The following is a 16,752-nucleotide window of genomic DNA, read 5'->3' on the forward strand; positions in this document are numbered from 1 at the left end:
ATTTATTCAATCTTCAAATTAAAATTATAGAAATTCATTTTAGCTTATTGTTTTAGACAATAAAAGATATAAGCCTGTATATATTTTTCAGGTGGAATAAAGTCATATTTTTCCTCCTCCCAACGACTAATAAGGATGGTAGTAACATCCTTTCATCTTCAAATCCATGTGAGTTTCAGGAACATTTCAAAAAATTGTTTTGACAGTGTCTCAACAAAAAGCCTCTCCGTTTATGTTTCAAAAGTTTCAAATAATGTCAATAAACTGGTTAGTCAAAAAAAAAAAAAGATATCCACTGTATTTTTAAAGGCCTTTTGGATTGAGTTTAGTAGTAAGCAGGCTGCTGGTATATTTTGGGAGAGATCAAACGGCTCTGGGGAAGGGGAAAGGAGCTCGCTGCCCATTCCTATGTGCATGCAACAAGCAGCAAAACAGCAAAGTGACTCCAGTTAGCTGGGACTCAGCTGTGCCTTCTGTTAAAGGACATAACACACATGGAGAAGGGAAAATGCATCACACATCTGACACACACGGTTACTGGCATAACAACAGCACAGATCAAAACTTCAAAGCTCTTTACAGAAGAAAACATGAAGTACAGGCAGCAACCAAAAACCAGATTAAAAAAAAAAAATTAACACTAATCTCCTTTGCTTCATGAAACAGGCTTTATGATCCAGCCTCTGAGACAGCTGATCACTCTCTCCTTGAAATGCTTTCTTCACGTGGCTTCCGGAATGCCACAGCTGCCCTGCCATCCCTGTTTTCCTTGTGGGTTCCTCTTCATGTTGCTGACTGATCAAAAAGAAACCTCTCATCCACCTCTTTCATCCACCTACACTTACTTCTTTTGTACACGAATGCCTCATCCATGCTCCACGTCTGGAGGCGGGACTCTGAAACTTCCATCTTCAGAGGAGATCTCGTCCCTAAATTGTGTACCCAACTGCCTCCAAAATGTTTCCAGTTGGATACCTAATACTAGACCCAGCTCCCAATCTATCCTCCTCAATCCCCATGAAATCTTCTCCTCTAACAGTCTCCCTTATCTCAAGAAACAGAACTCCATCCTTCCAGCTGCTCAGGCCCCCAAATGCTACAGCTGCACTGTTCACAACAGTGGCCATCACCATGTGGGACTAAATTAAGTTCTTTTTTCAACTCCATCATTCTTTGACTCAGTCAATCTGTCACAAAAACATTTAAATTCCTACTGAATTCCACACATTTTGCCAGGTTCGAAAATACAAAAACAAGAGGCAGAGCCTGCCTTCCAGGAGCTCTCAGTCAAATAAACAAAGAGGGTGTGACCCAGAATTAAAGATCCCTGGACACAGGCTCCAATGACTTTTACTGTCACAGAAGGATGATTTAGATTTATGTCATCTAAGTTATAAAAGATTATAAATTCACTTTCTCAATTGCACTGGCCATATTTCACGTGCTTTGTGGCCACATGGGGTTGGTGGCTGCCATACTGGACAGGGCAGATCTAGAACAGTCCCCTACGTCAGAGGGTTCTCCTGGACGTTGCTGCTGTCCAGACAATGGATCCTTGACCCTTCTCTTTTCTTTCACACCCAACATGCTGATGCATCAGCAAATCCCAATGGCTCTATCTTCAAGACAGATCTAGAAGCACTGCTCCTCACCTTCCCTGTCACCACTCTGTCCCCAAACCACAACTCTTCCCTCAATTATTAAGTTGCTGTCTCAGGGGGAGGGTATAGCCCAGTGGTAGAGTGTGTGCCTAGCATGCATGAGGTCGTGGGTTCGACCCCCGTACCTACACCAAAAGTAATAATAAATAAATAAACCTTATTACCTACCGCCCCCCAAATTAAATGTAAAAAGTTGCTATCTCTTGCCTGGATGACCGCAGCACCCAGCAGTGATCCCTGCTTCTACCCCTGCCCCTGCTACAGTCTGTCATCCATGCAGGAGCTGAGTAAGTCCAGTCTAATACCACCATGACCTTCCTTGGCTCAAAACTCACAATGATCTCATACAGAGGAAAATGCAGACCTTACAGTGGCCAAGGTCCTGCGTGAACTGGTCCCCCGTGCTCCCTCTGACCTCATGGCATACTCATTTCCTAAAGCCTTGCTCTGGTATACTGACCTCCTGGCTACTCCTCCGCACACCAGGCAAACTCCTGCCCCAGGGCTTTTGCCCCTGCTGTTTCTTTTGCCTGGAGAGCTCTTGACACAAATATCCACATGGCTTGCACCTCATCCCCTTCAAGTCCTTTTTAAAATGTTTTCATTACTTAATTTTTTTGGGGGGGGGGAGTTAATCAGGTCTATTTACTTATTTAATGGAGGTACTAGGGATTGAACCCAGGACCTGGTGCATGGTAAGCATCGCTCTACCACTGAGCTACACCCTCCCTCTAAGTCCTTCTTTTTTTTTTAAATTGAAGTACTGTTGACCATGCTCTGTCAGTTTCTGGTGTACAGCATAGTGTGTTTTTCTATTTTACACATAGTAGTGTGTATCTGCAAATCCCAAACTCCTAATTTATCCTCAACTCCCCTTTCCCTTTGGTAACCATAAGTTTGTTTTCTATGTCTGAGAGTCTGTTTCTTTCCTTTTTTTTTTTTTTTTTTTATTTGTGAGCCTGTTTGTTTTGTAAGTAAGTTTATCATGGTGTCACTGTCAGTGAGGCCTTGTCCAAAGATCCTATTGTTACCCTTCTTCCCCCAACACCCCCATCTCTGCTTCTCTGCTTTATTTTCTCCATCACACCCATTATCATATGACTTGATGAGTATTTTTGCTTAATTTTTTTGTTTATTTTTTGACCATCAACGAGAATCTCAACTCCATGAGGGTGCAGATTTTTTTTTAAAAAATTGAAGTATAGTTGACTTACAGTGCTATATAAGTTTCAGGTGTACAACATAGTGATTCAATATTTGTATAGACTACACTCCATTTAAAGTTATTGTAGGAGGAGGGTATAGCTCAGTAGTAGAGTGTGTGCTTAGCATGCTTGAGGTCCTGGGTTCAATCCCCAGTACCTCCATTAAAAAATAAATAAATAAACCTACACCCCCCCCCCCAAATAAAGTTATTATAAAATACTGGCTGTATTCCCTGTGCTGTTTAATATATCCTTGTAGCTTATTTATTTTATACATAACAGTTTGTATCTATTAATTGTCTCCTTCATCTTGAAGGTGCAGATTTTTGTCTCTTCTGATTTTTTCACTGCTGTTTCTACAGGGCCTTGAAAATGCCTGGCACGTAGTAAACACTCAGTAACTGTTTGCTGACTGAATGAATCAGTGAAGGGGAACACATCAGTGAATAAGGATGTGAAGGAGCTTACCTTTCAAGTGGGGAAGGCATGAAACCAAATTAAAAAAGAAGTTTACATTAGGCCTGAAGGAGTGCTATGCACAAGGTAAAAGAGGGGGAGGTCAGTTATGGGGTGACGGGAGTCGTCAGAGAAGGTGACACTAGAGCTGGGACCTGTGCAGTGAGAGGGAGGTGGCTTTGTGAGGTTCAGAGTAAAGTCATTTCAAGTATGAAGAACAGCATGTGCAAAGGCCCAGAGACAGGACTGAGCTTTGCATGTTGAAGGGCCAAAAAAAAGAAGGCCAGTGGGGCTAAGAGGGGGATGAGAGGGAGGTGGAGTCAGGCCCATAAATACCGTGCCAGCCCACAGAGAGCTGTCATGGGGAATAATGGGTTAATTCATGTAAAGGCCGTTCAGGGGAAATCCTAACTGACTTAACTAGACCAAAAAGGGAAGAAATATTAGTCTAGGCAGAAAACAGCATGGACCCAGGTCCTGCAGAGAATAAGAAGAATCTGGATGAATACAAGAAATGAGCAAAGGCCAAAGATCTTTCTACCCGGTAGAAAGATCAAGGGCAAAGAGTGGGGCAAGCCAAGGTTAGCCAGAACCTTGGGGAACTTTGAAGGCCTTGACTAGGAACTGGATTTTGTTCCAATGGCAATGGGGGGTGGGGCAGGCACTGAAGGGTTCTGGTAAGAGGAGTGCTCCAATCTGACAAACTTCAAAATATTACTCTGGCTGTTTTGTGGGCAATGGATTGAGGTGGGACAAGGCCAAGATGAGCCAGGGAGGCCAATGGGGACACTGCTACACTGTTTCTGGCAAAAGATGGTGGTGACTGGGACCACATAGAGAGAAGGCAACTTCACGAGAGAGTCAGGAATTGAGAAGGCTGAGACTTGGAAGACTGGAAGTGGAGGAAGGATTAAATGCAGCTTAGTTTCTCGTTGGGCAGCTGGGTGGATGGTGGTGCCCTTTATGACAGCAGGAAAGCCTTGAGGAGGAAGCAGCTTTCAGGGTGACATCAAGGACTCTACTTAAGGGTGATGCCTGCAGGTAGAAATGTCCAGGATCCTGCCTGAAATCTGGGGAGGGGTCTGGGCTCGAACTGTGACAGCCGTGTATATTATTGTCATGGTGGGGGCCTGCTCACCTAGGCATATTTGGGATATGCCGCCCTTCCTCCTACGTTAGTGACCGCCTTCAAAGATGAAAGAATCTAGAGAGCTTAAATATATTCTTTATTTTAGGGATGGAAATCGGATAAGGAAGAAAAATATACCTTTGTTAGCTGCTGCTTAAGTACCATCGAAAGAATATCCTGCAAGGGGAGACAGAAAGCTCAGTGGTAGAGCGTATGCTTAGCATGTATGAGGTCCTAGGTTCAGCACCTCCATTAAAAAAATAAAAGTGAAAAAAGAAAGGAAAGAAAGGAAAGGAAAGGAAAGGAAGAAAGAAAAGAAAGGAAAGAAAGAAAAGAAAGAAAGAAAGAAAGAAAGAAAGAAAGAAAGAAAGAAAGAAAGAACGAACGAACGAACATCCTGGAAACAAAGTGTTTGTCTATGTGTGGAGGGATAGAGGCCGGGTACCAGAAATCTGCGTCCTGGAGCCTGGGACCCAAAGGTAGGTGACAGGGCTAGGACTCCTGGTCTGAGGAAGGAGAGGGGTGGGGGCCTGGACTCCTAAGTAGGAAGGGGCTGGGAACCCAGACTCCCGGGTCTGAGGAAGGAGAGAACCGGATGTGGGACTCCGGGGTCCCGGGGGACTCACCACGCCAGCACGGTCACACCGGCTGATGCTAACGCCACAGCGGCCGCGAGCAGGCACTGGTTGCCTGGCGTCAGAGCCTCGGGTCTGGCCAGCAGCTCGCCCAGGCTCGGTCTCCAGGGTTCGATCATCTCCGCCTCCCGAGGCGCCCAGCGCAACACTTCCCGAAAAGAGACCTGGAGTTCGGTCTCCCCGCGCGGAGGCGGCCCCGTCACTGCGGGGGCGCGCACGTCAGCCGGGCGCGCGCCCCACCCCCGTAGCCCCGCCCTCTAGTCGCTCAGCCCCGCCCCGCCCCGCCCGCACCGTTAAGAAAGAAGTAGAGCCGCGCCAGGGGTCGCTGGTCGTGCGTGATCACGCAAGAGAAGGTCCCGCCGTGCGTGGGCTGCACTGGCCGGATCCGCGCCAGGTATCCTTGGGCCCGCGGAATCTCTCGGAAGTAGGACAGGTCCTGAGTCCGGATCTGCGGCACGCTCGGGCTGACGCGGCGCGAGCAGCGGGACGCCGCCCCAAACCCAGGAGACACTCCCTCCGCCCGGCTCGCCCAGCCGCTAGGTACAAGGCCCACCCCTGAGCCAGGCCACGCCTTCCCGAGCCCCGGCTCCACCCTCAGCTCTTCTGCGCGATTCTTCGCGCATAGCCCCGCCTTCTAAGTCTTGACTCCGCCCCATAAGCCTAATATTTGCAATCCCGCCCCAAACCCTTACGGATAAATACCCGATCTCTGGTTCTGCATTGTGAGCTTTGACTCTTCCCCTAAATGCCAGAACCCTCCCCTTGCACGAAGTCTGAATCTGGACGGAGACTCTAGAGCTTGTCCACCCGCTCCGTCCTGACTCCGCAACCTCCTGGGAAGTATAACCCGCCCCCTAGACCCTTTGCGCTGGTCCCGCCCTGACTCACACCTCCTGCGAACTTCCAGGAATAGGTGATCTCTTCCTTCGGCAGCTGGAAGTTCACAGTGCAAGAGAACATAGCCTGTTGACCCCGAGTCACTGTCACGTCCTTAACTGAAGACAGGGTGGCGTCAAGGCCCCGCCCCGGACTACGCCCCTCCTTGCTCAGCTCCCTCCTCCAGTATGTCAGGTTCCTTGCCCTTCAAGGCCACGCCCCTCACCTGGGCAGTCCAGCGGGAGGTCGCAGACCGTGGAGTAGCACCCGCGGCAGCGGAAACGCCGGGCGACCTCCTGGAGTCCTACGGAACGGGAACGCTGTGTCTGGGCTCCATCTGCCTTCCCCATCCCGGGTCCCTTCGGCCACCTTAAGGTCTAAATACCTCCCTGGGTTCTACCCTCCAGACCGAATCTGAGCCCCGCCTTCCCTGCTCACATTTGCTACCTCACGCCAGTCTCCAGCTTCTCGGGTTCCTATTGGTTTGCCTTAGTTTTCGGGCCCGCCTTTTATGAGGTTTGTGAACAATACCGGGTGTACTTACTTTTCTCCAGGGCTCTTATTGGCCCCCTTCGGATCAGAGACCCACCTGTGCTCTCCCACTCCTCCCAGTCCCCTGTAGCGGCCCCTACCACCTCCCCCAGCAATTCCGAGCTTTGAATGAAGTGCTTACCACAGGGAGGGATGCAGGCTTGGGCTGTGGAGAGAGAGGAAGAATTACTACCCTGTAAGTCGCAGGAGGTGCCCACTTGAAGCTTCCCTACAGTAACTGTTACTGGGCCGGGTGCATTCCTCCGAGGGGACAGAGCCAGGCCTGCCGCGGTCCACCTAGGGGGCGGGGAAAAGCCAGCAGCATTCCACCTGTAGGCGGGGTGGGGCCTGCAGCATTCCACTAAGAGGTCAGGCACAGGCCTACTGCGAGCATCTAAGGCCAGGTGTGGGGACAAGGGCGGCAGGTCTGCTGCTGGCACTAAGGAGGCAAGGCCAGTCCTGGTGTATTCCACCGAGGTGGGCCTAGATCCTCGGCGATCCTCTGAGGGATCAGGGTTTAATTAGGGGAGTTAGCCAGGGTTTAATTAGGAGGTGTGGCAGGACTAGAAGCAGCCCACTAGAGGCCCAATTGGAAAGGAAACTTCACCGAGCACACAGGGCCAGACACAGAGATCCAGGAAGAAGTCCAGGCTAATCTGGGACAGGACTGTCTTAAGAAGCGGTCCTAGCTAGAGGGGTGGGGCCGGACCCAGAGAAGTCCAAGCAGGGAAAGAGGCTGTCAGGAGTGACCCACCAAGGGACGAGATCGGGCCAGGGGATTGGTCTGAAGGAAGCGGATGGGGTTCGCGGGAGTGGGGTTTGTGCCTAGGGGAAGGAGATGGTCTGTTTTACCTTCTTTAAGCTGTAATATAACCTTTTCCATTTTCTTTGCGGCATCAGGGAAGGCGACCCGAAAGGACCCTGGAGGGTGGAGGGAGTCCTTGTAGTGCACACACTTCCCCAAGGCTGGCTGAGCTTGTAGAACTTGTCGTCATGGTGTTTGTGCCCCTTCCCCAGTCCCTCTCCACCCGCGGGTCTCTGGTATATACCACATCCCTCTTCTCACCTCCTCCTACCCTGTCTACCCAGAAGGCTGACAAGTCCCCAAGTCTCCTACCTTCTGCTGCCTCTGGACTATCTCTCTGATGGAACCCTTCTGCATCATCTGACTTTATCTTGTTGAGGGGAAAGGGGAGCATGAAGATCAAATTTCTTCCAAGGCCCATTAGGCCTAGTCTCCTCTCCCTCTCTACTCCATCCCTATTACCCACCTTTCATTACCCCTAATATGAAAAGAACCACATTGTCTAGCACCCCAGGGCCTTTGCACATGCTGGCTTCTGTTCCTAGCACATCTTTCCCCCTCCTACTATTCATCTTCCATGTTATACCTCATGTCACCTCTTTAGAGGTTTTCCCTGACCACAGATCTAATTGAATCCAGTACCCTATTTTTGTCTCTACTAGTGCCCCCTTCAGAGCTCTCACCAGTTTCCAAATATTACTGTATATATAGTGATCATTTAAGCCTTTAAAAATTAAAAAAACAAAATTGGGGGGAGGAGGTAATTAGGTTTTTATTTATTTTATTTATTTATTTTTATTTAAAATAGAGGTACTGGGGATTGAACCCAGGTCCTTGATGCATGCTAGGCACTCACTCTACCACTGAGCTATACCTCCCCGCTAAGCCTGTCTCTTAAGTAAGCAAACCTGTCCTTCTTTAGCACTGTGTTCTCAGAACCCAGGCGAGGGCCCCGAGTCTTAGAAAGTGCTCAATTGGTATGTGAAGAATGAATTCCAGGATCCAACTGGAATGGAGACCACAACTGGAGGTCTGTGGCCCCAGTCCAGACTTTGGATGTGTTATATTTGGCCTGGTAAGTATTTTTCAAAATGAACCAGTTGCCATCATATAAAATTTGGGGAAGTCAAATAAAATGTTTGGCATCCCTTTAAAGAATTTGGAAGAGCTGTAACACAGACTATTTCCATGAGGCACATTAGCTGGAGCTTAGTAGCAGCCAGCCCCTTTAGAGAGGGCACACACCCACCACTTTTTCAGGGTCCCTAGCCTCTTCATTTCCACTCCTCTTTCACTCCCTTTATGTTCTCTGTCCTATGGCTGTTTGAGTTTTGACCATCGTAATGGCCTCAACACTATAAAGTTTTTTGGCTTTTTCCAAGCGGATGGCTGGAATGATTTACTGGTGGAGATGGTTTTAGCAGTCAGAAATGGGACAGGGTGTTATGGGCTGAACTGTGTCCCTCCCAAATTCAGATGTTGAAGTCCTAACCCCCAGGCCTTCAGAATGTAATAGTTAGGGATAGAGTCTTAAGGAGGTAATTAAGTCAAAATGAGATCATTATGGTGGGCCTTAATCCAACATGACTGATTTCCTTAGAAGAGGAGGAAAATCTGGACACAGACACACACAGAAGGAAGACAGTCATCTACAAGCCAAGGAGCCAGGCCTCAGAAGAAACCAACCCTGCCAACACTGACACCTTGATCTTGGACTTCTAGCCTCCAGAATGGTGAACAAACAAATTTGTTATTTAAGCCACCCAGTCTATGGTATTTTGTTACAGCAGCCTGAGCAAACTAATACACAGAGATTGCCAGTTGCCTCAAGGTGTCTACTTTCTTTTTAGTAACATGACACTGATTTTCAGCTAGGAAAGCACCCCGCCCTGCCCCACTCCCCACCCCAGCTAAAAGCCTCCCTTCCAACCATGGTCACGTGACCTGGTTGGGGGGGGGTGTCCTATGACCAAGTTCTGATCACTGTAATGTAAGTGCAAGTGTCATGTGTGAGTTACAGGAAGTATCCCTAAAAGAGAAATGATGCCATTTTATTGATCCTTTCCCTTTCTTCCATCCTGCTGCCTGAAACTGGGTTTGAGGGCTGGAGCTCTAGCAGTTATATAGGACCATAAGGATAAAAGGGGTATACACTAGGATGGTAAAGCAGAAATCTGGAAGAAGCTTAGGTCCCAGAGAAAATGGAGCTGCCATGCTAGCCTTGAGGGCCAACCTCAAGACTTATTTTATATGGGAGAAATGAACTTCTAGCTTGTTTAAGTCATTGCACGTTCCTCTGCCACTTAAAACCATACAAAAAGGGAGGGAATTGAGGAGACTGGGAGGAGACTGGCTGAAGTGATGGTCATTGGGTGTAAGCTGGAGAGAGGGGGCACTGAAGCAAGGGAGCAGGTTCAAAATGATGGGTCATGGACTTAGAGGTCTCTCTTTGGCCACAAGGCAGGCATGTGGTCTGGAGATGGCAGCCTGGTAAGGAGGATGTGGTCAGAGTGGGGTGCTCAAATGAGTGGCCAGGATGTTGGGAAGGCATCCAAGGAATATCTATGGGCCAAACCAAATGACTCATGGGGAGGGTGTGTGGGATATACCAAGCTAGCCATGGGGCAGGGGAGAATGTCATATATCTAGTGAAGCATAGTAGTAAACTAGGGATGGAGTGAAATACCCAGAGAGGCCAAGGGGTGGGGGTGATGCTAAGTGAACCACAAGGGGGCGCAGGTGGATGTTATAAAGTCTCCCCCAAAGATTAGGAACTTCAACTGTTTCTGATCATCTGAGTTTGAGTTCTCTATGAGCACACCTGTCTCACACCTGAGGTATGCATCACAAGTCCTCCTCCCTATGTGACCTTGGCCAAGTATCTAACCATCCTGATCCTCAGTCTCCTTATTCATAAAATGGGGACAATATTGGTATCAACCTCACAGGGCTGGTGGGGAGAACTTATGTCATACGATGTAAAAGCGTTCCCCCTCACAAACTATGTGGCCCAGTACCACTTAATGATTGCATAGGATAATGTCTCTAAGCACTTAGAATGGTGCCTGGTGATTGGATAAAGAAGTCGTGGTATATTTATACAATGGAATACTACTCAGTGATTAAAAAAAGAATAAAACAATGCTATTTGCAGCAACATGGATGGGCCTGGAGATCGTCATTCTAAGTGAAGTAAGCCAGAAAGAGAAAGAAAAATACCATATGATATCACTCATGTGGAATCTAAAAAAAATAAAAAATAAAAAGAAAAGGAAAAAGAGGACACTAATGAACTCATCTACAAAAGAACCAGACTTGCAGACAAAGTAAACAATCTTACGGTTACCAGGGGAAAGGGGGACAGAAGGGATAAATTTGGGAGTTTAAGTTTTGCAGATGTTAACCACTATATGTAAAAATAGATTAAAAATTTCTTCTGTATAACACAGGGAATTATATTCAATATCTTTAATGGAAAAGAATATGAAAACAAATATGTGTATGTATATGCATGACTGGGACAGTGTGCTGTACACCAGAAATTGACATATTATAACTGGTATCTGGTATCACCATCCCCAGGTTTGAGATGGGGAAATTAAGGAAGGGGGCCCAAGGACACCCAGCTAAATTGGAACCCAGGCGGTCCACTTGTGACCATTACCTGTGGTACACTGCCCTCTCCCTACACCACCCTCTCCACTCCATGCCTTACCTACACTAACAGTATCACTGGCCACCACCAGGAGCTGCTGTGAGTCAGCACATCCATCTCTCGGGTCCTCCATCTGAGAAAGACCCAGGAATCGTCCATCTCCCTCATTCCACATAGGACTGGTCCAGATATCTCTGAGTCTGTCCCCACTGTCCAGCTGAGCCCCAACGTCCCCATCTGAAGAATGGGGGCTATAAACCCCCACCTCGCAGGGCTGGTATAAAGATATTCTTTAGGAGGATAATTAACATAAATAAGTCTGCAGACACAGCGTCTTCTATGTAGGGGGCAGCTTCATCTTGGTCCACCTGAACTACCGCAACAGGACCAAACCATCACTGACTGTCTCCTCACTGGTCTCTCTGCTTCTGCCCTGACCTACATGGCCTTAGTCCGATCCTCCCCATCTCTCTGTCCGTAAAATCCTCCAAGGGCTTCCCCGTATCGTGAACAAAAGCCGAAGAGACTGGCTGAACTAATGCTCACCAGATATAGCTGGAAAGAGGGAGCACCTTGGCTGAAGTCAGTCTAAGGGCCCACAACAGCAGTTCTCAAACTGTCTTCCCAGATCAGCAGCAGCATCGGCTGGGAATGCATTAGGAATGTCCATTCTGGGCCCCACCTCAGACCTACTGGTCAGAAACCGGAGGGTGGGGCCCAGGAGTCTGCATTTTAATCACTTTAATAAGCTCCCAGGAGATTATACCATATACTGTGAGGCTGCAGAACTACTGCCCTGCAAGGTCCACTCTAGCCTCACTGGCCCCAGGACCTTTGCACTGGTGCTTCCCTCTGCCTGGAAGCTCTCTCCCCAGATCATCTGCCAGGCTTTCACTGTCACCCAGTACAGGTCTTTGCTCAAATTGGACCTTCTCATCTGCACCTCCCCCGATCAACCTATTTAAAATGATCACCCCATTGGTCACCCCATTTCCTTCCTCTTCTGTTTCCCCCTCACTGCCCCCCTCAATATAAGCAACCTCAGGGCAGGTGGTATGCAGTTTTGGTCACAGCTGTGTCCCCTGAATGTGGCCCATTCAATAAATATCTATGGAATGTATTGCACCAGCTTCTCCCGGCCTCCAGTCTCTCCCTCTAGTCCGTCCTCCATATGGGCACCAGAGGAACTTCATGCAGAGCTGACCTCATCTTTCCCAGCTCACAGCCCAGCTCCTTAAGGACAGAGTCTCAACTCTCCCTTGACTCCCAGCTGAACCCTGGACTCATGGATCTGCTGCCTCTCAGATGTTCACCTTTATAATCCCCGTCCCAGCTCAGGCCTCCGTCACCACAGCCTCCACCGGGGCCTCCCAGCCTCCGCTCTCTCCCCTGCTCCAGTCTGTCCCCCACACAGCCCAAGAAGGTCTTTGACCCCCAGAGCTGGACTTGTTCTCACTGTTTCCAAAACCTTCTGTGACAAGCTGGTCTCTGTGGGGGAAAAAGGGCCTCTCCTGGAGTCTTGAGACTCCCTTCCCTGACTGGCAGCCCTGAGTTCTTCAGCTCTCACTTTGGGGATGGGGATCGGAAGCTAAAGTCTTCCCCATGCTGGCCCCTTGGAGTGCCCTCCCCGGGGAGGAGGTGGGAACTTCCTCATCCTTGGGGAGCTTTGTCCAAAAGCTTGGTGGGCAAGATCAGGAAGCAAAAGGAGTGATAAAACAAGGGTGCTGTGGTAAGTCCAAAGCCCCGGACCACTGAGGTGGCCGGTGACACTGCACAAGAGCCAGCAGTCAGGCCTCCTTCCCACACGCCCACCCCTGACAGTTCCAGTCTCCAACACACTGGGGGGATCCTGTGTCATGTGATCACGGTGGCCTGGTGTGATTATGGCTCATGCCTCTCCTGGGTCATGAGGGTTGCCCCAGCCCTGAGGTCCCTTCCCACCACCACATGCCCACATCTCTCCAGAGCTGCACGCGTGGGTCTCACCCACTCCAGGGCTGTCCTGGGTGCCTGACTCCCTGCACGGTTGTTACCTGAATGATCCTCTCTCCCCGTTTCCACCTGTCTCCCTTCCCACTAATAGCCTCACATGTCAAAAATGTGGAATCCCTTTGTTAGCTCTAGGCAATATGTGCATTTTATACTAAAGGAAGAGCTCCTCCCTGAAGTCTGTCTCATCAGGGGTCCCTCCCTCTCGCTGAGTTCCAAGGTTGTCCTGGGAGGCAAGGAGGCTGTCCCATCTTACAGGTGGGTAAGTTGAGGCCCAGGGTGGTGGGTGGGGGTGGGGCAGTGACAGGTCCAGAATCTCACAGCCAGAAAGAGGGCAAGCCACCCAGTGAGGTCAGAGCTCACATCTCCCTGATCCCAGCGGGCTTCAGACTCTAAGGTACTTCTGCAGTGTCCCTTCACCCCTCCACCAGCACCTGCTCCTCCCCGACAAGGTAACCCAGCTCACTGGGCTTCCCAGTGCCACCTCCCCAGAGATCACTGTCAAGTTCCAGGCCTTCTGCGCACAAACATCTGTCTCCTGGGGGCTCCAAACCCACACCTCCCACCGCTGCCATCCCTGCCCCACTCACCCTGGGCAGTAGCCATCTCCTGGAGGAAGTGGGTCATCTGGGTGAAGGCATCGTGCAAGTGGCCTCGCTCATCGTAGTCTGGGGGTGGGAGGCAGCAGCTTGGGGGAAGCAGCTCCCCCAATACCATGTCCCCAGTGTAAACATTTTCCTTTCTCTTTCTGAATCTCTGTCCTCACTGGTCTCTCACCTCCCCTGAGTCCCTGCCCCCCTCCCCCATCTACATCCTCCTGTCTCTGAGTCTCTGTCCCCCTCAGGCTCCCCTAGCATCTCTGGTCCTTCCCTCCGCCAACCCCCTCGGGGCCCTGGAGGATGGTGGGGGTCTCCTCACTGATTTCTGTGTCCAGGAGGCCCTTAAAGGCATCCGTGAAGGCCTCCTCACACTTCCCAAGGTCGGGACTCTCCAGGCCTGCGAAGATCTGGCAGATTTGGAGGCGCTCATTGTAGGACGTGAAGCAGAGGAGACAGGCCCAGGCGGAGGCCCTGAAGACCATCAGGGCCACTAGGGCAGACAGGACAGAGCTTGCTGGGACCAGCAGGGCCATAGCGGAGGGTCTTGAACTGGGGAGAAGCTGGTGACTTTTGTGAGGTCATCACAGGGTGGGGGAGGGGCTTATGATATGGGGTCAGAGGTCGGGTTTCAGTTGCCCATCAGATGTCAGGTTCAGGGTTTTAAGGGAGGAAGGGGGAAGGATGTGTGGCGTCAGGGGTCAGGGGTCAGGCCAGCAATCCCCAGGCTTGTGGTTGGTCCGGACGCCAGGCTCCCAAGAACCTCACCTGTGACCCTGGACGTCCTCACAGGTTAAAGGGTCTCAGGGACCCAGAGGCCGGCAGTGCGGTGTGCAGGGGGGCCCGCCAGGCCCTGGGGTGGAGCGAGGGAGTGTGGCAGAAATGGACATGATATAGAGACACCTCGAGCACCCGAAAGACAGAAAGTGAGCCACAGAGAGAAATTGGGAGGGTCCGAGACCCAGAAAGCACAGTGAGAGACGGATGGAGACAGAGCCTGAGAGGCCACAGTGCAGACTCCACGGAGGATGGAGAGACAGAGCGAGAAAGCAAAACAGAGATTTCTTGATGGGAGAGAAACTCTTTGAGGGAAGAGGGAGGAAAGAATGCAGGGGAGAGGACAGGAGGGGCAGCCCAGCTCCTCCTCCCTGGGTCCCTGCAGCAGCCCCCTGAGCCCGGCGGGTTGGGCAGCGGGGTCGGGGGTCCCCGCCGGGCCGTCCCGTGCAGGGCGCAGCCTGGGGAAAGCTAGGAGGCCGTATAGTGATCTCCGTGGGTGTCCTCCTCAACTATACAACCTCCTACCTCAGCCCGGGGGGCGCGGCAGGTGGACAGACAGACGGATGGACGGACAGACGGGGACCCGGAGGGCCAGGGAGGGCGGGGAGGGCCGGGGAGGCCCCAGCCGCGATGGTGAGCCCCCGACACGGACCCACAGACACGAGCTTGTGTGCGGCGAAGGCCCCGCAAGGTCGGTTCTACGGGTGGGTGCCAGGACCCAGGATTCCGGGCCCCCGGCCCCCTCCTCCCCAAGGAACCCAGGAATCAGTCCCTCGGCCTCTTCCTAACTACGGACCCAAGAGTTCAGGCCCCTGGACCCTTCCTCCCCAAAGGTCCCTGGAATCCAGGCTCCCTCCTCCCTCAGACTCAGAAGTCCAAGTCCACAGACCCGATCTCCCCAGGGGACCCAGGAGGCCAGGCCCCCAGCCCCCTCCCTCAAACCTGGGAGTCCAGCTAGGCCTGCCTCTTTGGAGAAGGCACAGCCTGGCTTCCTGGAGGCCGGGTCAGAGGGAACCTCACCTGTTTTGGAGTCTGGCCCCTTGGGCAACATGGCTCCCTACCTACCTGTCAGATATGGCAATCCAAGACCAGGGTGGAGGCTGCCCACGGTATAGAAAACCTTCAAAGTCTTTCTGGATATTTTCTCCCCCACTCTCGTCCCTTCTTTTGGCCTCTCATCATTTACAACATTGACAGCTACCAGCCCTGAGCGCTGATTCCGCCCCAGGCCCCTGTCATCTTGTAGGCAGGCGCATTCGGTGCCCTGAGCACCCCCATTTTGCAGGTGGGAAGGCTGAGCCCCAGAGAGGGGGAAGGAAGGTGCTTGGCTACAGCCGGCCGGTAAGTGGGAGGGGCCAGGCCTGCCAGGCGGCGGGACCAGCACCCGCCCTCCCCATCCCTGGGCTGAGCCTGTGCACCTGAGAGCCTACGCCCCTGTCCAGGGCTCGATCTGTGCTGCTCTCACTGTCTCCCGCACCATGTCCATCTTTCTGGTTCTCTCTCAGCGTCCCGCGGTCTCTTCCTGCTGCCGCTCGCGGCTCGGTCCCACTCTCGGCTCCGATGTTACCTGGTCTCCATCTCCTCCTGCCTCCGTGTGCTTCTCCTTGGCTCTGCCCTGCCCATCCTCCCCCTCCGCTTTGCCTTCTCCTCCTTCTCCTCCCAGGGCCTTTTCTCAGTCCGTCTCTCTCCTCTCTCCCCTCCTGGTTCTCTCCCTTCTCTCCTCTCTCTTTTCTCGTTCTTTTCCTTTCTCTTCTGTCTTTCACCCTCGCCTTCTCCTCCCCCCTCCCTCGGTCTTTGTCCCTCTCCTCCTCTCTCTCCCTCAATTTCCCTGTCTCCCTCTCCTCCCCACTCCCTTGTTTCTGCCCGGCTCCCTCCCTCTCCTCCTCTTCTCTCCATCTCTCGGTCTCCTTCTCTCCTTCCGTCTCTGTCTCTCTCCTTTTCTCTCCCTCTCTCCTTCCCTCCCTCCTAGGTCTCTCTCCTCCCTTCCCTCCCCCCCTCTCCTCTCCCTCTTTCTCCTTCCCTCTCTCCCTCCCCCTCGCAGCAGCTCAGAGCCAGGTCTGGAGCTGGGGGTGGGGTGGGGGTGGTTCGAGAAGGGGCCCAGGGCTGGGGTAGCGACCTGCTGAGGAGGGGGAGGAGAGGCGGGAAGGGGGCGGAGGAGGAAAGGGGGAGGAGGGGGCCAGAGACGGGTCTACGGGCCTAGCTCGCATCCCCCGTCCCTCCTTCCCAACCTCCCAGACCCTCAGGCGGGGGCGAGAGTCAGGCCAAGGTGGGGAGGAAGGGGAAGGGAGGAGGCTGCCCCCGCCCCCCCCACAACAACCTGGCCCAGAGCCCAGGCCTAGGTTCCCAGCATGCCCCGGGGCTGCCTGGGGCCTGAGGAGGGGGGTGAGAAGAGAGGGGAAGCGGAGAATCTTAAAGATTTGTAGGACCTGAGCATCTC

At 51.8% G+C, this 16,752-nt stretch overlaps 1 protein-coding gene, 1 long non-coding RNA gene and 1 other non-coding gene across 3 annotated transcripts; 1 reads left to right on the plus strand and 2 right to left on the minus strand.

Annotated features, from left to right (window-relative positions):
• Nucleotides 1–2,318: 2,318 nt before the first annotated feature.
• On the minus strand, nucleotides 2,319–2,390 carry TRNAG-ACC (transfer RNA glycine (anticodon ACC)). Its single transcript has one exon. It is a non-coding gene; the product is annotated as a tRNA-Gly (tRNA).
• A 192-nt stretch (nucleotides 2,391–2,582) lies between these two features.
• Nucleotides 2,583–14,300, minus strand: SPACA6 (sperm acrosome associated 6). Its single transcript, XM_010969486.3, has 9 exons — nucleotides 13,861–14,300; nucleotides 13,533–13,610; nucleotides 7,346–7,414; nucleotides 6,636–6,659; nucleotides 6,189–6,266; nucleotides 5,975–6,081; nucleotides 5,598–5,600; nucleotides 5,378–5,534; nucleotides 2,583–5,288 (listed from the first exon to the last, which is right to left on the minus strand). The coding sequence occupies exons 1-9, from the start codon at nucleotides 14,072–14,074 to the stop codon at nucleotides 5,074–5,076; spliced, it is 945 nt and encodes a 314-aa protein (XP_010967788.3). The 5' UTR covers nucleotides 14,075–14,300; the 3' UTR covers nucleotides 2,583–5,073.
• Nucleotides 6,201–9,027, plus strand: LOC123612927 (uncharacterized). The gene is made up of 3 exons (XR_006720220.2): nucleotides 6,201–6,337; nucleotides 8,221–8,373; nucleotides 8,899–9,027. It is a non-coding gene; the product is annotated as an uncharacterized LOC123612927 (long non-coding RNA).
• Nucleotides 14,301–16,752: the final 2,452 nt, after the last annotated feature.

The sequence above is a fragment of the Camelus bactrianus genome, chromosome 9, assembly GCF_048773025.1.
Source record: "Camelus bactrianus isolate YW-2024 breed Bactrian camel chromosome 9, ASM4877302v1, whole genome shotgun sequence".
NCBI classification, from domain to species: Eukaryota; Metazoa; Chordata; class Mammalia; order Artiodactyla; family Camelidae; genus Camelus; species Camelus bactrianus.